The 22,798-nt window shown below is 36.4% G+C and overlaps 1 protein-coding gene across 3 annotated transcripts; it reads left to right on the forward strand.

Annotated features, from left to right (window-relative positions):
* Nucleotides 1–11,538: 11,538 nt before the first annotated feature.
* LOC108983152 (kinesin-like protein KIN-13A) lies at nucleotides 11,539–22,320 on the forward strand. 3 transcript variants are annotated; one of them, XM_018954701.2, is made up of 15 exons: nucleotides 11,539–11,748; nucleotides 11,860–11,931; nucleotides 12,092–12,357; nucleotides 13,030–13,251; nucleotides 13,980–14,168; nucleotides 15,116–15,220; nucleotides 15,453–15,530; nucleotides 15,751–15,832; nucleotides 17,203–17,365; nucleotides 18,127–18,456; nucleotides 19,853–20,071; nucleotides 20,187–20,793; nucleotides 21,016–21,081; nucleotides 21,503–21,699; nucleotides 21,873–22,320. In XM_018954701.2, the coding sequence occupies exons 3-14, from the start codon at nucleotides 12,145–12,147 to the stop codon at nucleotides 21,683–21,685; spliced, it is 2,457 nt and encodes an 818-aa protein (XP_018810246.2). In that variant the 5' UTR covers nucleotides 11,539–11,748; nucleotides 11,860–11,931; nucleotides 12,092–12,144; the 3' UTR covers nucleotides 21,686–21,699; nucleotides 21,873–22,320. The 3 variants fall into 3 exon arrangements, with proteins under 3 accessions (XP_018810246.2, XP_018810248.2, XP_018810247.2); XM_018954703.2 differs by having other exon boundaries at nucleotides 21,503–21,686; XM_018954702.2 differs by having other exon boundaries at nucleotides 12,105–12,357.
* The last annotated feature ends 478 nt before the right edge of the window (nucleotides 22,321–22,798 follow it).

The raw sequence follows: 22,798 nt of genomic DNA on the forward strand, positions 1-22,798 counted from the left end.
GCGATGGAGAATCTCCAGCAAGAGAATGAGATCCTAAAGCAAATAAATGCCAGATATGGGGAAGGCGCTACACCAAGCCAAAATGAGCGAACCGAGGCGGAGTCGCAAAGTGCTGGCGGAGTGGCTATCGACGATGAGGAGAAGAAGAGGATGCACCACGAGTTGCATAGCCTTATGGAAAAGTACGAGGAGATGGCCAAGAGGATATGATTATCTTCCTCAGTCATCTAGTTGCTCAGTAGCACAAATTCACCTTGCAGTGACAAGGTAATGGCAATGCTGCTCCCTTTAAAAGTCAAGATCCCCCAAATTGAGATGTATAATGGATCTAAGGATCCAGTTGAGCATCTAGAGATATTTAAAGCTCACATGACACTTCACAATTTTATCGAGGATATTGCATGTCAAGTTTTTCCATTGACGCTCAAAGGACCTGCTAGAGGATGACTTGGAGCCTTGCAGCTAGGCTACATCGACAGTTTCGAGGAACTGAGCAGACAGTTACTAACCCAATTCCTAACCAGCTGAAGAAGAAGGCGGCTTGCTGCATATCTTCTTACCAATAAGCAACGGGATAATTAAAGTTTGAAGGCTTATCTTTCTAGATTCAACAAAGAATGCATGACGACGGATGACCAGGATGATAACGAAAGACTGCAGTGCATAGACATTATGACGGCCCCAACCCACGCTTGGAATTTTAAGGAAACTGAAGCATCGGGACATGTAACAAAAGACTACATACCCCTCGTATATGACAGTTAAGATGTAATGCATCTAATGATAACTAACAATATGCAGTATATCATAGTGGAAAGTTTATTTAGGTTAATAAATAAGACATATATCATGGTACCGAAGCACATAAATCCCAATAACATGAATTTCATAAGAGTCATCAAAAGAGTTGATTATTCCAAAAGAGACTCCTAAAACGCGGGACCAATACATCAAAATTATCATAATAAGTCATTTATCAGAAAGCCCTATGAATCAAAACCAAGGCCTCATCCTTGGCTAAACTCAAGAAAACTCCCCTAGTATTGAGATGCCATCCTCACTCTGTCCACGGTCAAGGGATCGTCTTGGGACAAATCCCTAAGGTCAAATGAAAGAATTAGAGTTTCGCCACCGGTAACGGTGGAAAGAATAGAGCGAGGGGTATGAGCACTAGGGGTGCTACTCGCATGGTGCAGGGCAGGGGCACCTGTGGGGAGGGTTTCAACCCCGCCCCGCCCCTCGCTCAACCCAGTGATTCATTGGGTTTATAATTTTTTTTTGTCTAAATTTTTTTTATACTCAAATTATAATATAATATAATTATAAATTTTATTTTAAAAAATATAAACTCATTAGAGTTGTATTTTATATTATCTTGGTCTCTAAGGCCAACCCTTATATAGAAGGCCAAAGTAATACAATAGTCATTCTTAAGCAATGTGGGACTTACAGTAAGTCCCACATTGCTTAAGAATGACTATTGTATTGTCTTGACCTCCTATGTAAAGGTTGACCTGGAAGGCCAAGACAATCCATTAACATGAATTCAAATTTTTAGCAAATTGTATATATTTATATAAATATAAAAAATAATATTTTGAATTATAAATTTGAGAGGGTGCGGGTCAGCAAGCCCCCTCCCCCCGTATTAGGAGTCCTTCATGCGGGGTGGGGCGAGGGGCGGGCCCCTGCTGCTCACTCCTAATGAGCATTGTCCTCACACCATCTTAAGGAATTCCAACAATTGGTGGAAAAGGCATCCCGAAAGTCACATCACATGACTCGGGGCCGTTGTCCAAAGGTGCGGGCATATCCTCGTCACCCTCAAAAGGCACACCCATAATAGGTTGATGAGAACCACTTGTCTAGAAGTCTTGACCATCCTCCGACTGCCTAGTAGAGTAGAATGCAGAACCAAGGAAAACGATGGGGTAAAACGAAGACTAGGCGAAGGACATTCAAGACCCAGCACCATCGCCAAGTTGACTTTTGCCTGTTTTAGAATGTCATCAAGGTTGTCCAGGATGGGTGACTTGCGTCGAGCCGATCCGCCAACCCCTGATGATGGACAAGCCAACTAAAATTGGCTAGAGTCACCAAATGAAAGAGGAGCCTCCCGCTCAGGCCCTAAACGACCATAGACTCTTGCTGATTTGCAAATAACCTAACCCTCCATGCAAGGTTTCTTCCCTTTCCCTCCCGACAGAGTGCCAGAAGGCCTCTTTAGGCCATGGGATTCAAGCGACTGCCTCAAGAAATGGCGACTACTAATGTATGATTGATTCAGCATCACCAAGAATTTGTCAATGTTGACTATAGTCAAAAGTGTGTCAGTCCAAACTTCTTCCTGGTGTTATTTGACCCAAGAATAAACCTACTTCAAGCGAGCTTGCTCCCAATCAAAAAGATTTGGGGAAAACTCCTTGTCATCAGGAACAACTCCCCACACAGCTCGAACGGGAAACTCCTAGCTGATAGCCTCACCAATAGGAATTTTCAACCATGACCAGACTAAAAAAAAACTTTTAAACTAGTCATTGACACGAGAAAAAAGGGAATCCAGACGAGCTACCCCATATTTGGTAAGGGAGAAGAAGCTACATAAATAGATGTCGTGGCACCGTATCCCATGCGTATAAAAAAGGCCATAGCAGTCAAGTCAGGATAATCCTCGTCGTCAGCTCCCAAGACCAAGTGCAATACAATGCAACATGACAGAAGGATCCTCCATGCATTAGGATGAAGCTGCGAGGGAGCCAAGGCCAAATAATCTAGAACATCCTGAACATTACAGCAAAAAGGAAGCCGCAGTGTATTTGAGAACATGGAGGGATATAGTGCAACCTTCTCAGCGTATCCCTCCAAATCAACAGTCTTGCGACGAGCTTCGGACACTTCCAAGACAGCGAAATGGGGAACTCCATAGAATTCCTCATCGCGTCTAGGTTTGTCTGAGTGGTTGTTGTAGACCAGTGGTACCCTTTGAAATAGGGAGGACTATTTTGGCTTGAAGTCCCAGGTTTCTTGGGAGACCCATAGGGATGTGTTGAACATGAACCCTAGGACGAGAAATATGAAGTGTTAATAGGTGCCATCGACGACAACAGAGAAAGTAAGAGAATAAATATTTAGGTTTGTCTTTTTAAAGAAAGTAAAGGCAATAAATAATAGAGTGAAGAAGCTACGAATCAAGGATTAGAAGTTAAGTAGAGAGACAACAACAGTCGAACGACTCCTAGTAGGAAAGTGACAGGTACCACATGGGAGGAGATGCCGCAAGCAAATCCAGTGATCCTCACTATAAATGGGTATTGTCGGCACATGAATGGGTATTGTCGAAGAAAATTAGTGGGGAAAAAACAAAACAAATATGGGTAAATGATACGATGCAGGACAAGAAATGAAATTTCCACCATATTCAAACAATAAGAATTTGTGGGATAACTGGAGGGACAACTTTCTCCCCAGTTGGACTAGGCCCAATCTACCTTACGGAGGCCCACGAATGGAATACCACAGGCTCATCGAATGAGAAATAAGGGACCACATCACATAACCACGTGAAGATATCGATAAAATATCTTAACCCTATTAATTGTGGATTAATAATGTAACCATTGAGGGAGTCTCAGACCTTCCTAAAAAGGATAGGCATCTGAAATACTCGCCCATAATATGTTTCCTTCTACACATATCCAAGGCTTGATAGTCAACACCTCCAAAATGATCAGAGAAGATCATGCGGTTATACTATTCTTATCGAACAAGTAAGCATCTATATAATTGGCATCGACTGGTGATTCGAGGTAATTGTCACGATCCTACTGCTTTTATACTTCTTCGTCCTAGACATTGACTTAGACATCAGAGGCGTTTCCAACACATTGAACCCCTCACTTCTTTTGGTGCAAGTTAATTGAGTTCGTTGGTAGTAATACAAAACACGTCCTTAACAATAAGGCTTTGTGTCTAATGTTTTTTTCAAATATTTTGATTACAATAATGTGTTTTCTATGATTCAATGTGTGTTTATGTTGGAATTTAGTTGAAGACTCTAAGAGTATAGATCAGTCATATAAATTAAGTATAGTAGGAATGAGTATCATTCAATACCTTTAGCCTTTAGGTGTCTTTGATAAACCAAATCAAGATGGGGAAACAAAAAACATGGCAAGACTTATAGGACAATATACACGTTATTGCTATCGATTTATTTCTACAAATGTTCTTTGCTCTTTCAAAGGTTGTGGTTGCTTTGCTCTTCAAATTTGTCTCCAAGATGGTTACAAATTCTCACAATCCCATTTGAAAAAAAAAATACAATTTAAGTTGTTCGACTCTGCAGAAAAATAGAACAAAAAATATGCAAGATGGGGAAGAAGTATATTTAATAATTTATAATTATCTTAATACTCTCTTTCACATGTGTTTTAGACTCCTCTTTAATAGGTAAACTCAACATGTTGAATATTTAATTAATGAAGAGAAGTGTAGAGTAATTGTTCAAACTCAGGATTTCTGTTTTGATAGCATGTGAAATTTTTACTTGTCTCAAAAATTTTGGCTAGAGAGAAATGATAGATTTAATTATTTATATTTATCCTAATACTTTAAAGCATGACTCTTATTAGGAGTGAAAAAATGGTGGAGATTCCACTCTAGAGCATAGAACCTACACTCATTATTGTCCAGAGCCATCGGCATCACAGGCTTCTTCGCCATCATTTTACAAAATACAACTCTCTCTCTGGGGATGTTTGAAAATGTGAAAAAAATGCTTGATATGAGTATTATTTGCTTATATGCCTCATTATGTTTACTATAGCCAGTGCTTTAAGAGCACCAAGTTCTCAATCATGTGTAGATAGGGGGCTAAATCATACTACATTTACATGTATAACTTGCGTCTCTTAATGGCGTGGCTTGAGAATATATGAGATGGTTTTGATGGTGGTTCAAGGACAGAGCATCTAATACCAACTTTGGGTGGGTACGTTGGTATTTCGCATTAGATTGTTCATAACCATCGCGAGATAATTGTGTTGTCGGACTCGATGTGTCATGTAGATGTATGGACGATTTGGAGAGGAAAAAATTATGCGGAGTCTATTAGTAGGATGGTTGGGATGATCAACTTGGCTTCAACCCAACAATTGCAAAAACTAAATGTTTTTTTTTCCAATGGTGTTCATAGCAGAAAGCTGAGCCCAGCCCAAACAGAACAATCAACATTTTTGTTTACAACAAATAAAAGAGAAAAGGATGGAAACAAAAAAAAAAATTGTTAATTTTGGTCTTTTTTAAAGAACTTTTGGTCTCTTGAAGATAAATTATGTGAAAAACAAAAACTAAGCTAACAAAAAAATCTTACCAATAATTTCTTTCATATTTTGCATGAGCTTACCTTTTTTTTCAATACCAAAAAAAAAATCATCAACTAATACATCTTTTACACGAGTTCCACCATATATGGATTAAAGATTTTGTACCATTGGTTGGACGGAGGCTGAGCTCTCTCTCTAAAACTCTCTCCCTTCTCTCTAAAACCTTCTCCACAAAACCGGCTAGAGGGGTGGGAGCTTCGGCTCCCCCTCACTCCCTTCTCATCTGTGTAGTATTTTTTTTTTTTGGTTGTTTTGGTTGTTTTTTTTTGTGTGTTTTCAGGCGAAATAAGGGAGAATCGCAGTTTCGGGGTCGTTTCGCCGCCCACAGCCAGCACGTGCCCCGCCATGGTGTTGCCCACCTGCCGATCTTCAAGACCACCGAATGCGGCACCAAACGGAGCGGCAAGTAGCTCACACGCGCGGCTCGTAGTTCCGGCGTCGTTCGGCGCGTGGTTTTCACGCACCACCGGTGAGCCCTCTTCCAATGCCACACGCGGTGGTTCTGGAGTCTGTGAGCCCGGGATTTCCAAGCTCGACTGTCGGTTCTCCTCCCAGAGTGGCGCGTGTATTGCAGCGCCAAGCAGCCTCTGTGCACTGCATTTCACTTTTTGTTGCAATATTTTTCTCTGTATTTTCTTTTGTGTAATGTTGTTTCTAGGATAATAAAAATCTAAAAAAATAGTGCATTCGAACTTTGGTCCGAATGGAGTAGTAGTCCCCCCTCCGCATTGACGGGGTTTGGTGAACCCTACCCTGCTTAGTCGGGGTATAGGGCTTTGTAACCTTTGTCATGGACAGAGGTGGTAGTTTCTCTAAGACCTAGGTCTTTAGAAATTTACCGTTTGGACTAGACTATGTCAGTCACGAAAGTGTACTGGGTTGTTATTAACGTTTGTAATTGGTTTGTTTTTTAAGTCAACTTTGTAAGTCCTCTCTTAATGAATGGTTATGATCCGGTTTATCAAAAAAAAAAAAAAAAGATTTTGTACCATTCGAATGATTATTTAAATCCTTTTCTACTATTGCAACCTAATAAAATGGTTGTTATCTTAAACTTATATTAGGGGTGGGCAACAGGGCCCCCCACCCTGCTACCCCGCCCCTGCCCCACATGCATATTATATATATTTATACATATTTATAAATATATGTTAGTAGTTTTACTATATATAAATATAGTAATATGTATTAAGTATAGTTTTTACTTAATATTTTGTACACGTTCTAGTGTAGTAGGTATGACCTTTAAGGTGTGACTTTTAGTAAATGTCACATCTACTACACTATAAGTTATACAAAATATGCACTAACACTAACAAATTTAAAAATTATATTATTAATTTTTAAACTATGATCATATTTACAAGTTTAAATTTACAATTTGGGTTAAAAAAAATATTTTTGTCACTTTTGGGTCCAAGAAGAATTTTTGGTCCTAATGGGCCATATACACTATTGGAGTGGGCGAGTGGCGTGGCGGATGAGGGTTCGACCCCCGCCCTTGCATCTCGGGGGTGGGGTGCAAAAGTGAAAACCCCACCCCCTGAATGGGCGGGGGCAGGGTCGACCCTTTCGACGGGAGAGGGGTACGATCGACCTTGCATCTCGCCCATGCGGGTATCACCCCTAACTTATATCTCATAAACACCTAATCAAGTATGTAGGGACTTGTGTAGGCGATAATTAGCGGATAATGCAGGAGCTTCTCACCACCTCGAAATAATTACCTTGAATCAATGACTCTCGTACCAAAGAAGAAACGAAAAGAAACATAAATTTGAAAAGGTTTTATACCGTTCCTGACGAGGTTGAGTTGAATATCACGATTCACAAAGGATTAGAGCTAATTCATATTAGAAAGGATAATATTAGAGCTGATTCGGTCAAGAAATGATGAAACTTTAATTCAAATTACCACTCCTAATTGTTGGGTCTCAACCTCACATGCTTTAACTTAAAGCAAGGCTTTTTATTAAAAAAGAAGTGCATTGCAAGGTATGATAGGTTAGGCCGAACTGGAAAAAATAGAAAAAAAAAGGTGGGTCTCCTTCTCATTCTGTTGGCCCACATTGGGATCCAACATCAAAGTTTTCCTTCTTGGTGGCCCCACAATGATCACAACAACACACCCTTTTAGCATAAATAACACTAGATAAATCGAATCAATATACAAAAGCACTCTCCACCCAAATAAATATTCTCAATGATGTATGCTTTTGCTTTGCTTTCTAGCTCCGAGTAAGCAAGGAGTGGAGAAGATTGATATATCTAACAAGTCTTTTTAAGGCATTTTATATGTCTTTTTTTTTTTTTTTTTGGGTAAGCATTTTAGATATCGCACGCACAAAAGGTCACCTAGGAAACACAGCTTTTAATGCCTTTTTTTAGTGTGCCATTGTGGTCATCATCATTTTATCATATTGTTTATGCTTTGTGAATACCTCATATATAATTATTATCGATATTGCAGTTAAACCTAGGAATTGACAAATATCTTACTCGGTATATCGACAACATGTGTTAATTAATGGGTAACTTTGAGATCTCCATTTTGACATGGGGGACTACTCAAGTTTGGCATTTTAGCATTCCTTGTGCCCACGAGCATTGTGTACATAATTTGGTACAAAGATCTAGTATTCTCTCTCTCTCTCTCTCTCTCTCAAACTGGGGGGTTACAACCTCACTCGACAGCAATATGTAACCGAAGCTCTACACCTACCAAGTAATTTAAACTTTCCACCAACCCGTAAATTTCCTTGTTGTAACTCTGTTAGGCTTCCATAGTTTCGTGACAATAGCAACAACAATATTTCAAGTGATAATTATATATATCACAATCTTTTAAAATTTGGTGTATGCTAGGAAACATGGCAAGATGCCAAAATCTGTTGTTAAAAGATAATGCATGTTAGCATCCTTCTTGTATACTATGGAAAGAAAAGGAAATGATGTATCTATCGAGGAAATTCACCGACAAAAATTATATATTAAGGTTTCGTTCAGTTTTAGATATGAGATTAGATAAGTTGAAATTAAAATTAAAAAGTTGAATAAAATATTATTAGAATATATTTTTTAATATTATTTTGTCTTGAGATTTGAAAATTTTGAATTGTTTATTTTATTTTAAGTGAGAATTTGAAAAAATTATAATGATGAGATTTAAATTTTTTAAAATTTTCAAAATTTTGAATTTTAATCTTGAAAATAAACTAGTCTTAAGATTTTTTTATTTAATAATTAATGAATTTTTTTTAATGAGTTTGTGATTTTTTTTAAATACTTGAAGAGTTTAAAATATGTTAAAAAATAGAGCAGTGCTACATCTCCTTATAGATGTAGCCTGAAAGTGTCCCAAACAGGTAATTTTTTTTTTAAATTTTTTTTTTATCATCATAAATATTTTTTAAAAAAATAAAAAAATTACAACATTATTAAAAAATAATCACTCTGTAAAAAAAAAAAAAAATTCCATTCGAAACATTTTTTTGGGTTCCGAAGCATTTTCTCTAAAAAATATGATACTGAAAGAAATGTATGATTGTCCTTGCAATACAGAACCGTCCGGGCAGTGTTCCAGTATTTTGGAAGCTAGGGCGATTCCACAAAGAAAGTCACGGCCGTCTGCAACTCTGCAAGTAAAATTGAACGTTTTGGAGGTGCCTACAGCTTGGCGATTACACAAGCAGAAGCCAGACCATTGATTGTTCTCTCGCATAATTTTCAGAGCCACAGAAAAGGTCAGAAATGGCATGGGTGTCACGTGCTGCGTGTTTCTCCTCGGCCAAACATCCTCAGTAACTACTGCCATCTCTCCGACTTGGATTCCAGAATCCAAAGCGAATCTTTATCCGCTGAATAATTTAAGATGATGAGTTGAGTTTAATTTAATATAATTTTTTATAAATAATAATAAATTGAGTAATAGATAGTTATAAAAAATTTATTTAAATTAAATTTAAAATGTATTTGAATGTTAAAATAAATTTAATATTTTTTATATATTAAGTTGAAAAAGATTATTTGTTTTACATGTAATAAAATTTTGAGTTAATATAAATTTAATAATTTGAAAGTTGAGTATTTGAATATTAGACTTAGTTTAAAATTAGACTGAGTTGAGATTAGCTGAGTCTTGCAACTATTACAATTCGTTTGTATAATGAAATGAGATAAAATGATTTTAAATTAATTAAATAAAATATTATTTTTTTAATATCATTATTGTTTTGTGATTTAAAAATATTAAATTATTTATTATATTTTTTATAAAAATTTAAAAAAATTATAATAATAAAATGAATAAGATAATTTCCAAACGAATTGTAAATACCAAAAATAGCATGTTATAACTGGTGATATAAAAGACACTGCAAATTTGGCAATAAGTTTTCTATTTCTCGCAAGTCGTAGACTCGTGCGCACACGTTTCTCACCAGCGTGCGGGTTTAACTTTGAGCCTTGCTGGCTTACTAGAAGGGAAATAATGGGATACACAAATCTTTTACACGGCAACTATTACAAGGTAAGTGCTACCGAAAAGATAATAAGTCTATGAAATCATGTGCCTTAATGCAATGCTTTATAATATAAATTATTTTATAATCTAAAATATATCATGTTATACTAGTTATTTAATATTTATCTTTGTAATTATAAGTAAACAAGTGTGAGATTTGTTAATTTTTATTTTTATTTTTATAGTTGAAAATGTAATATACCATTATTTTAATTGAGTGGTGCTAAATGCATGGGTGCCCTTTCATGGACTATGCATGAATTGATTTGACAGTGCCATATATTATTGCTATTTTGATTTCCATAATGGTTAATCAATATTTATAAGTCAAAAGACTCAAAGCAGACGTTGCATGCCATCTCAATATATTCATGTGTTGACATGGCAAGACACGTGTCATGCCACATTATCATTGATTGTTAATGTTAATAGTCAACATTTGTCATTCTTAGAGCACTCTCATTAGATTAGTTAAAAATTAAATTCAATGAATATTTAACTATTAAAGAGTAAAATATGCTCATATTGGATTAGTTAAATTTCAAATATTTAGAATTTATCTATAATGACTTTCAAAATTTTTTTCAAATTTAAAGGTTACTATACATACATCAAATATATATTTTATTAATTATTTATCTCTCACTTTCTTTCTATCACATATTTTATCACAATTAATATATATTAATTTGACTTAGTGATATATTAATTTAATAAGAACATGATTATTTATTAACATATAATAAATAGAATAGTAAAATATGATAAAATTAAAAAAATTAATAATTAAAAAAATTAAATATTTTTGAAATTATTAGTTATTAATTATCATATAATGAATAAATGTATAATCTAATGTAGAGATTTAATGTGAATAACTAAAATTAAATTCATCTTATATTATTTTATTATTATATAATGAAAAAATAACTATTCCAATGTGGAGATTTATGTGAATGGAATAGTCAAAAGTTAAATTTCTCTTACATTCATCAAAACTGTCCTTTAACTTTGACTAATCCAATGAAAGTGCTCTGAGTAATGCTATAGTTACAAAATGAATATATAAAAAATAATTATATAAAGTGACGTGATTTTATGTAATTTTTTAAATCTGTTTTATAATAAAAATAATTTATAATCTGATAAATCACATTAATTTGTGAGATTATTTTTTTATATTTACTTTATAGTCAGAGTATTTTTCTTATTTAGACCTACGTAACTGTGTAACTGTGTCATGTAGTACTACCATGCCTGCCCATACACATTACACATAGCATTTTTAGAGACATTTAATAATTAAAATGAGGGATAGAGTTTTCCAACCATGCGATATTCATTTTCCTATCCTTAATTTGAGTTATTAGTATGATTATTTTTTGTACTTGAAATTTTCAAAATACAGTATATTAATCTGTCTGATAAATGAATTATAAAAACAATAAATAAATTGAATATATACTACATCAACAATATTACAGTTAAAATTACACATTTTGTCGAGGACGCACGCGAAAATTACGAAGAACCACGAGGGTATATTAGTCTTTGAAGTCTAGTTTGAAATATCCGTTTAATTCTCTTTGAAGGTAACAACATTATATAACCATACCATTGTAATATTTACGCATTTTGTCGTTGACAAGTAATCTTTTATGAACAAGGCGGAGCAGTCTCTCGCGTGGAGCCTCGGCCATTTATTTCACACACGCAGAGGAAAGAGACATTTGATCCTTTCCCGTACGATTGAATTAGGGTTTTGCTTTGTCATTTCGCTTCGGATCCGATCGCAACCCAGAAGTTCATCCATTTCAAACTACAGATCTTGATCGCAACCCGGTACGCGTGATTATGCGTTCGAAATAATCGTCGTTTTAACCATTTCGGTATAAATTCCGGGAATTGGAGTGGATATTTTTCCTTCTGAAATCGGATTTAATTGGATTGCAGATTCCGTGGATTCGATTCCTCGTTCTCGCGTCATCATTTTCATGTTATACTTTGAATTCGATTTTTCCCCTCGTGAGTACCGTTCGTTCAGATCACCTGTTTCCAGAGTTTCTTCTTCTTTTTTTATATTTTTTGATCTTTCGTTGGATTTGAAGTTTTGATGATGTTATTTTGACCTTATGATTTTTATTTTCCTTAATTTTAAACTTGATGGATAATGTTGCGTGTGAAGCGTTGTCTAATAGATCTTGAAAATTGGCTCCTCAAAGACGATCCCAGCGCCACATGGGTGGCCAGATGCAGCAGAACAATGCTGCGGCCACGACTGCGCTATACGATCACGCCGGTGGCGGGCCTCTTCACAATGCAGGCCCCGCAAATGACGCCGGCGATGCGGTCATGGCACGGTGGCTCCAGTCCGCTGGGTTGCAGCATCTGGCCTCTCCCTTGGCCTCTACCAGTATCGATCATCGCCTCCTCCCCAATCTTCTTATGCAGGTAATCATATGGACTGCTTTACAAACTCATTCTACGAGTAACATTAACGATTAGCCTATCGGTCTTTTCACCGATTAGCGGACATGCAATCTTGGTTCGTTGAAGTTTGGTATGCCTTTGTTTGTGTGGTAGTGTGTCTGCACGAAGTTTGTCCAAAACATTTCTGTAGGTTTATACGGTTTAAGAAGTACATTGTTGTCGGTGTGGTCATTTCAATTATCCATTTCTTTGGTACTAGGGTTTATTGTTTTGCGAACTTAATGTTATCCTTGTTTGAATCAATAATTTTATTACCAATGCATTCTGGCCCAATCGACACTTTTTCCTCCTCCCATAAGAAGAGGTTGATGGATAAGCTATTGGGCTCAAGAACTGATGCGTGTGCATATTTTCCATGAGAATATGATTGCAATTTTGTAGGACTTTTATTTTTCTAACTAAGTTTGTTTGGATTTTGCTGTTAGCCCAGAATAGTTTAATACTGCTCATCCCTTCAGTGTTACGTTTTGTCCTTTAATAATTGTTTACATGCGGTATTGGTAGTTGAAATGCTGTTAAAGAGTTGGTTCTTCTATGCACTTGAATCTGAGTAAAATTGGAGACCTTTTTTTTCTCAATATATGAAATAGAAAAATTTGGGACTTGACAAGAAAGTATGTGATATTATCAAAGGGTTATGGAGCGCAGTCTGCTGAAGAGAAGCAGAGACTTTTTAAGTTGATGAGAAACCTCAAATTTAGTGGGGAGTCTGCCTCTGAGCTGTACACACCGGCTGCCCAACCTTCAGGAGGGGTTGCCACTTCGGATGGGTTTTATTCTCCGGAGTTCAGGGGTGATTTTGGAGCTGGGCTCTTGGATCTTCATGCTATGGATGATACAGAGCTTCTGTCGGAGGTATGATTCTGTATAAGGTATCCTGTCCAACAGTGCAGGGAACTTCTAGTTCTAAATCAGTAGCTTATGTAAAGTTCATTATGGAAAAATCAGATGATTCTTATTAATAAAAAATAAAAAAGTTCAGGGCATAATGTACTTTGGAAGATTATTCTGTTAAAGGACTATGATTGAAAACCACGGAATAGCTATATCCCATATTGGTTATGGTTTACTAACAGGAGGAGCATTTAGACTATATTTAGGGGTTTAGGCATTTTGGCTTCATTATAAGTGCTATTTATATTTCATTGTGTAGACCTGCAATTAGGATGCGTTACTCTGCCATTTTTGGCCTGGAACTATTTTTTTTTAACTTCAATCAAAAGTATAGGAAATATAGGGTGTCAATTGTGCTGGAAGAAGAGCATTTCATGATTTTTGTTACCGTAGGGAAAAGGCTATGCGTTTCATTGGCTTCTGAATTGCCGTGTAAAGAAGAATGATGTTCTCTCTTCCCTTCCCCAACCCCAATTATTGAAATCTCTTCACTTGTTGTATTGTCTATATCAATTTTTAATGCGTATAATTATCTCTCCCTTTTTTGTTAAATAAATTGGATACTCCTTTACCTGTGGATTATCATCTGGTCCCATAAGAAGGTTTGGATGATTTCATAAGTGCTGAGAGTAAACCATCACACACACACATTCCTTTCTAATAGATCATCATTTTGTTTCCACTCTCAGCATGTTATTCCAGAACCATTTGAGCCCTCGCCCTTTATGCCTGGTGGTACCAAAGCATTTGATGATGACTATAATGTGACGGCGGGTGGACAGCAAGGAGGGCAACCAAATGTAGATGCATCACTTCCATTACCTACGAATGAAAAAGAGAACACAAAGGAGAATAACGTGGCTAAAATTAAAGTCGTGGTATGTTGGTTTAATTGACAGCAGGGTGCTGCTATATATGTCTGCCTGGGTCATGTAGTACATCCTAAATATAGTTTGTTTGTTAGATGTTTCTTTTTATTTGATACAATATATACAATTAGATATTTCATGTCCACATCTGCTCATGTCATATCCATTATGTGACAAGACTCATTTTTAGATGCCGACAATCATTCTTTGACTGCCTTTATAATATTATTGATCTCTGCAGAAAATTCTTTTCACCCTTGTTTTTCTTTATCTTTTTTTTTTTTTTCGATGTCGGGGAACCTCTCCAAAGCAGGGCCAACCCACCCCTGCAAAGTAAACCCTGGTCCCGTGCACCACACCCTCGGAAGTTTCCTTACATGGAGCTGGTTAAATCGTTGGCTTTTTACCAGGGGGTGTGGCCCCAAAGGATTGTTTGCACCCATGAGGTGTTGAACCTTGGACCTTGAAGGGAGTGATACCCCAAGACCAAAACCTTCACCACTTAGGCCAACCCCTTGGGGTTTCCTCACGATATCTTATATACGTAGCTGTGCAGAAAGTTGACTGCCCATGTTCATGTTTGCTCACGATATATTATTTAAACTAGGAACCATAAGCCTTAGGATTTAATGATTTTGGCAATTTTTATAAATTGTTGTTTAAGAACTTGCTGTGTTATTTTTATTTAAATCCTAGTTTATCACTTGTTGATATTGTCATCTGCATTTGGGCATATGCTGGTCTCAGTTTTCTGTCCTGTGACTTACACATTGATTTGGCTAATGTTACTTGTCACTGTATTTTTCTTTACTATCTGCTCTATTTTTTTTTTCCCCGAAACAGACTATCTGCTTCTTGCTTGTGCAACTAGCACATGATGGAATATCCTTTTCCGTATCTCTTTTTGCTTCTTCTTGTTAACTCCCGTAATTGTTGAATTCTAATGCATGCATTAGGTACGTAAAAGGCCTTTGAACAAAAAGGAGCTTTCTCGGAAGGAGGATGATATAGTAAGCGTTTATGACAATGCTTATTTGACCGTCCTTGAGCCCAAACTGAAGGTATCATCCTTTGCCATCACAAAGCACTATATCTTCTAGTTTCCTACTAAATTTGAGTTTGAAATTGAAATTGAAATGTGCTCTTGATATTGAGCTCTCTCTCTCTCCCTCTCTCCTCTTTTCTCCAACCGACAGTGTCGTACAAACAAATGTTTTTTTATTAGTAAAATACTAGAGTGGACTCTTTGCAGACTCATACAATCATATGTTGAAAGCCTTTCTTTTGTTGAAGGTGGACTTGACTGCATATGTGGAGAAGCACGAGTTTTGTTTTGATGCTGTTCTTAATGAGCATGTCACTAATGATGAGGTAATGCTAATTCTAAGCTTTGAAGTTTGCTTCCTGCTGCTGGTCTGGCATTCTCTATTGACACGAGTGTATTGATGTAGTCTTTCTTTGATGTTTATGGTATTGTTGAGTTCTGGGGTTTATGTTTGAGAATTTTGTTAATAATCTGGACTTTGTTTTTCCTGTATGATTATTAATATTTATCTCCATGCATGACATCTTTACATGGTACTTGCTACAGGTATACAGGGTTACCGTTGAACCAATCATTCCTACCATTTTTGACCGTACAAAGGCTACATGTTTTGCGTATGGCCAGACTGGTGTGTTGAGATTCTGATCACCTTGCCATATGACCAACTGTTGTCATCATCAGTTACCTTCTTTAAAGCTTATCCTGTTGAATCATCAGTTACCTTCTTTAAAGCTTATCCTGTTGAATCATTTAAACTGTTCTAAATGTTGGGAATTTGGATGCGTCCCAAACTGTCCAGGCTAATTAACTTTTCTGGTTGTGGATATATATCTCAAATGGTATCTTGGAATCTGTAGCATCTGAGGGCTCGTATGGATAGTAAGATGAGATAAGTTGAATAAAATATCGTTAGAATATTATTTTTTAATATTATTATTGTTTTGGAATTTGAAAAAGTTGAATTGTTTATTATATTTTGTGTGAGAATTTGGAAAAGTTGTAATGATGAGTTAAGTTGAGATGATTTCTGTATCCAAACGAGCCCTGAATCAGCTGGTGTTATTTATTGCATTTTTTTTTTTTTGTGGCAAGGGAGGTGTCAAGTTTCTAAACAAAATTGTTTATCACGTGAAGGTAATTTCAGAAAGTAAAATTAAACGTTTTAAAGTTTAAACCGAATTTTACTGTAGTCAAATTAAATAAAGATATTTTTGCTGAGGTTATGGATGGAGTGAATGCTTTTGAATTTTTAACAAATATTTCTTGAAATAGTTGGGCATTGATGTATATTAATTTGGGGTCCCCTATATCCCATTTCTTGTTGAAACAATCAGAGCGCTATCGTAGAGGGAAAACTAACAAGTTTCATTTAGAACATGTGTACAGTATGTGTGCAATAGCAATGGTTGAGGCATATATATGAAGTGTCTTTTCTTTTCAAATTTGTATTTGATCATTAACTACTCTCTTCATCCCACATTAGATGCAAATTTGTAAATTACATGCATTTAAATAATTCTCTTCCTAAAATGCCCTCTGCTGAGTCAAGAAAAGGGATTTATATTTGAAAAGAGGTGAGTTCAAATTTAAGAGTAATCTGGAAAGTCTATATGACAAATGCTTTCATTTTTGGAACTTTAATTTATTTTCTGGCAGCTTAAAAGAGGAAAGATCAAAACCTATTGTGGATTGGAAGGAGTAGTGGTGGTAGTGTCTTGATTAGATGATTGTTTAAGATTGGGAAAAGAAGTTGTATTGTATGAGTTGGTAAGATGTAATGCATACTGATGAAAAAAAAGAGGTGGCAAACGCATTAAATCTTGCCCCATGTTTGGAAGTTTCTTACTTGTCTACAACTTAAGAGTTCATCTTAGATGGAGCTTCATATATAATTTTTAACACTACATTTTTCAAAGTACCTATTGGCCTCTCTCTAGATAATTTATAATCTTTACTTTTTGCTGAATAAGTTAATTAACTGAAATGTCCTGATTTCAGGTAGTGGCAAGACATTCACAATGCAACCGTTACCTATCAGAGCGTCAGAGGACCTTGTTAGATTGTTACATCAGCCATTCTATCGTAATCAGAGATTTAAATTGTGGCTTAGCTATTTTGAGATATATGGTGGAAAACTCTTTGATCTTCTGAGTGACAGAAAGTTAGTATTTTCATTGTTTTTGGTTTTTGGTTTTTCATTTGTTATTTTGTTTTTGTTTGGGCCTTACTCTTTATTGGAAAAATTCATGCAGAAAACTTCCTTATGTAGTCCTTGTTTTGATGAATGAACTGTTTAGATTTTTCTGTTTTCTTGCAAGAGCTGAAGCTATATCACTCTATTAATGGCATTGTTTCGTGTGTTTGTAAGTGGAGGAATTAATTTCTGAGTCTTGACTATTTGGAGAATGTGGAAAATCATGTCGGGATGCTGTGAAGCATTTGTTACATTGGTCACCTACAAGCAACATGTGTTGTTGTACTTCTACTACTCATTCTCTTTGCATAAATTTGTATGCTAAGCGTTTGTGGCAAGGGTCAATACTTGGCAACTATGCCACCCAGAGTGTTTGTCAGGATGGTAAACGATTTCTTGAAAGGCCATCCTGAGTTTCTAGAATCAGTGTGTCCCACATCATGCATGCATGGGTTTTGGTTGGATATAAATGCATGTACCATAATAAAATTACACATCTTCTATTATGAATTTGTATCCATTGGTATTAATGTTGGCTGTGCAGACATTCACAATTATGAATTTGTCATTGATAAATGACTGTTCATTGTTCTCCATCCATGTGCCATATTAATAATATTACACATCTTCTATTATGAATTTCTATCCATTTGTATTAATGGTGGCTGTGCAGATGTTCACAATTATGAATTTATGTCATTGATAAATGACTGTTCATTCTCCAACAGGAAACTTTTTATGAGGGAAGACGGAAAGCAACAAGTTTGCATTGTTGGACTCCAAGAATTTGAAGTTTCTGATGTACAAATTGTTAAAGAATACATTGAGCGAGGTAATGCTGCAAGAAGTACGGGATCCACTGGTGCCAATGAGGAATCTTCCAGGTCACATGCTATCTTGCAACTTGTTGTTAAGAAGCACAGCGAGGTCAAAGATTCCAAGCGTAACAATGATGGAAATGAGTCTAAATCTGCAAAAGTTGTTGGGAAGATTTCTTTTATTGATCTTGCTGGTAGTGAAAGAGGAGCTGACACCACTGACAATGACCGACAAACAAGGTTATATTTGTGCATTTTTATATTTTTCCTTTTTCTACTTCCTCAGAAACTAGGCTGAGATCCAATTCTTTCTGCAGTCTGCATTAATATAATATGTTCTTTGCATCTACCTAATTCTTTCAAGCACATCCTTGTTATGCCAGCTTCATTTTTTCGTTCCCTTGCTAGATGTGATGTACATGTTTAAGAATTATTATATCTATAGCATCCTGCGTGACTGGCTAAATTTGTAGGAGCAGGATTTGTTTAGAGATGTTTCTTATGTAATTTCACCGAAAGAACATGTGAAACATGAACAGTGTATAAATTCATTCAAAATGATTAGTGCATCTTACCGTATATGCCAGACCTGAAAATGGCATGCTATCATTCAAGGCCATTGTGCTGCTTTATTGCTTTGCTTGGTTTTCGGATTCAGAACATAGGTATTTTAATTGATACTTGTGTAAATAATATTCACAGTGCTAAAAGCTTATGTCATAAGCAGCAACTAAAAATTTCCTTGTTTCATTAACTTCGTTTTTACTAATGATTAAACTTGATTCATTAAAACCACTTGGAAATGAAAACGGTACTTCTGTTCAGAAATGAAATGTTCCAAATGTTCTTGGAAATTATTGCTCCTTCGTTTATTCAGAATCATTAACCAATTTCTTAAAGTGAGGGCCCAAACATTGGAAAAGTAAAGTAGCTATAATAGGAGATTGCATTGATATATTATTTCAGAACTAGCAGCTCATTAGCGGTTTAAAAAAATATTGAAGTTTAGAATTTATAGTCAGGCACACAAGAATTGGAGTGTCTAATACTACAAACAAATCATATTAGTTACTGGCAGGTCTGAAACAGGTTTTCATTTATCTAGCTTAAGATTTGAACCAGGATCTTATAACCCTATCAACCTTGAAGCTGCTCTTATTAGAGGTGGTTGCAGCTGTTCTTGCTGTTAATCTGTCTCTTTTGCATTGGGCCTGCCATAGCTCAAGCCTTAGAGCTGAATCTGATGGTAATGATCGACCAATCCTGGTCCACTTGAGGTGCTGAATTTTGGTTTGTTGGTCTAGTTTTAGGGAGGGTCAGAGTGAGTTTTTGACTCTTTCACTTAAGTTGAGTTCTTATCTTTTCCCAAGTATCTACCACGAGACTGAACACTAGTCACTACTTTACTTTGGGTCTGGTGTGGCCTTGAAGGCCATTCGTGCATACAGCAACATTAATCGGGTGTATTAAGTTGTTTTGATAGAGTTGCCGTAAACAGAACTTTTCCTTGCTAGACATTGGTTCTTTTTCTAGCCTGATTTTCCAGCTGTTTTATATGTCGGCATTAAGATCTTGTTTTATTGCTGTGGAAATTGCCCTCATATTTGAATTTCCTGGATTATTTGGTATGTTGCAGGATTGAGGGAGCTGAAATCAACAAGAGCCTTTTGGCTCTCAAGGAGTGCATTCGTGCTCTGGACAATGATCAGATCCATATTCCTTTTCGCGGAAGCAAACTCACAGAAGTGCTTCGTGACTCTTTTGTTGGCAATTCAAGGACTGTTATGATCTCTTGCATTTCTCCAAATGCTGGTTCCTGTGAACATACGCTCAATACTTTGCGATATGCAGACCGGTATGCTTTTTACTATCATGAGTATCAACAATTTGAAGTTCGTCAGTGTCAGTGGTCTGTTATCTTCTGTTTTTGTTTTTTTTTTTTTACTGAATAATGGATATTCAATGAACAGGGTTAAAAGTCTCTCCAGAAGTGGAAATGCAAGAAAGGATCAGGGTATCAGTTCAGTACCATCGTCTAACAAAGACGCTTTGTCACTATCATGTTTGCCAGTTTCTGTTGACTCAGAGGATGTTTGTGACCAGCGGCAAGAGGTGAAAGTAGCAGATATAGGAAGAAGGGCTGCTTTGGAAAAGGAAAATTTTTCATACAATTCTACCGCTGAGTTTAGTAAACAGCCCTCCACTGTTTCATCTAGTTACCCCTTGAATGGGCGAGAGGAAAAAGGGGTTGCTTCTGGCTCAATGGACAGAGAGAGGTATGAAATGAAAATTTCCTATGGAGATTCTACCATTGAGAAGACATACTCCTCTTATTCCCAAAACTCAGTAGAGACAGAAGATAAAGTGCAAAAGGTGTCACCACCTCGCAGAAAAGTTTCTAGGGAAGAAAAGTCGGAGAAGCTGGGGAACTGGCTGAGAAAAGACCGTAACGGACCAGATTTTTCCGGCACAAGCACCAGGCAGCAGAATACAAGCATTTACAGCACAAATAATGTTGGACCCCAACGATATGATCCAGAACTTCTTCCTGATGGAAATATTAATGAAATACTTGAGGTTGGTTATCTATGTAGCCCTGTTCTTTCGTGGCGATCTTTCTATTATATTAGAGGTTTCTTTTTGTTAAGTTAATTTTTGCTAGATAATAATGTGGGGGATTGAACCCTGATTCACCCAATAGAAATCAGAGCTGGTGTAATCTGGGCCAAGGGTCACTGGCTATATTAGAGGTTTCGCTTTTCGGCTTGTTTATCTTATGTGCTATTTTGACTGCTGTAGGAAGAAGAGGCCTTGATTGCTGCTCATAGAAAAGAAATTGAAGACACAATGGAGATTGTTCGTGAAGTAAGTGAAAAGTTGATCAGCTAAATAGGTTTCTAATTTGGGAGTTCTTTTAGTTTTGATAGGTTTGTTGTTGTTTATTTCATTTTTTGTGTTTTTTAATTCTCAATCCCTTCAGCATATGAATTGCTTCCCATCTGGGATTTCTGTAGTCTGCTTTGATAGTTTCCTGATGTGATTAGAATCATGACATTGACTTTCTAAATAGAAAAGGAGACATTGTCTCGTTTCAATTATGTGAGTTCACTCATGGTTCATTATCACCCACCAAACATAAGTAAATGAAAGCCTCAAAGTTCCAAGAAATCATAATCAGCTACTAATTTTTTTCATGGTCTTTCAAACTTAATTTGAAACACATGTTTAATGTCTGAAGTGTTCTCTGTGATCTGAACTGGCATCCCCTATGTTTTCTGGATTCTAGGAAATGAAACTACTGGCAGAAGTGGACCAACCAGGCAGCCTCATCGACAACTACGTGACCCAGTTGAACTTTGTGCTTTCTCGCAAGGCAGCAGGCCTGGTTGGTCTTCAAGCTCGCCTTGCAAGGTTCCAGCACAGATTGAAAGAACAGGAGATACTTAGTCGGAAAAGAGTGCCACGATAAGGTATCTCGATAAGGTATCTCTGTTTCCTTGCTTTTAAGGATCAAACCATATCCTTACATGTGATTTCTCTCTATTAATTTGCAGTGTTTTTTTTTTTTAATTGTTGAATGGATTCTTCGATCTATGTGAATCTTTTCTGGCTATCGAGTTACACTTCTAATATGTACTCTTTTTTCTTTCCCTCAGTCACAATGCACAAGCTGGGTTGAGGTACTTTTAGGAGAAGGATATAAGGTAATGCACAACCGAACTGTACTTGAGGGCTATGGTTCTGTAACTACCAAACTTTTGGCTTGAACAAGGAGGTTCCATGTCTGTTACCAAAAGATTGTAGTGTAGTCAATTGTGTTTTTTAGATGGGTCTGATGTGATCTTCCCCAGATTTCAAGGGTTTGTGGACCGTTGCTGTTGCTTACAGGTGACTGGATTTGATTCACAAATTATATTCAAGAAAAGGAAAAAAAAAAAAATGGTGAAATGCATGCTCCATCATTTCCTTAAATGTTCTGAAATTATTTTCTCCACCAACGCACCTTGTTCATTAAGCAATTCTGCTTGAAGACTGATCCTGATACAAATGGTTCCTAGTATCGATTCAGAATTATTATTTGATGAAAGACTACCTGAACAATAATTCTATGCTACTTTTTTATTTTTTTGCTAATTGGTTTATACCAGCTCGTATGAGAATTATATTGCAATCTTACAGATAATTAAGGGAGAGGGTGGGCTTCAAATCGTGGAAGTACTTGGGTAATCTTAAACCAGGTGCATGCTTTCATTTTGGTTGTTGGCATATAATCAATCCTGCATTTTAATTGTATCCAAGAAAAGTTATTTTTCCCTAAATATTTCTTTCATATTCACAATGAATTAATTACACGAGGACTCGCCCGAGTTACCTCTTCGAACAACCCTTCCTTCCCTATCCCAAGTATGAGTTATATTTGAGAACAATTCCATCTCAGTGATCATCATAAGCTGGTATTGTCTCTCTCATTTCCGTGCAACATTCTTCAGTCTATAACACGATTGCCGAGTTTGGTGGTAACAAGCACCACCAATCAATACAGTGGTTTGATGCACCACATTAGTGCATTATTATGACGGTA

This window comes from Juglans regia, chromosome 7, assembly GCF_001411555.2.
Source record: "Juglans regia cultivar Chandler chromosome 7, Walnut 2.0, whole genome shotgun sequence".
Taxonomy (NCBI): Eukaryota; Viridiplantae; Streptophyta; class Magnoliopsida; order Fagales; family Juglandaceae; genus Juglans; species Juglans regia.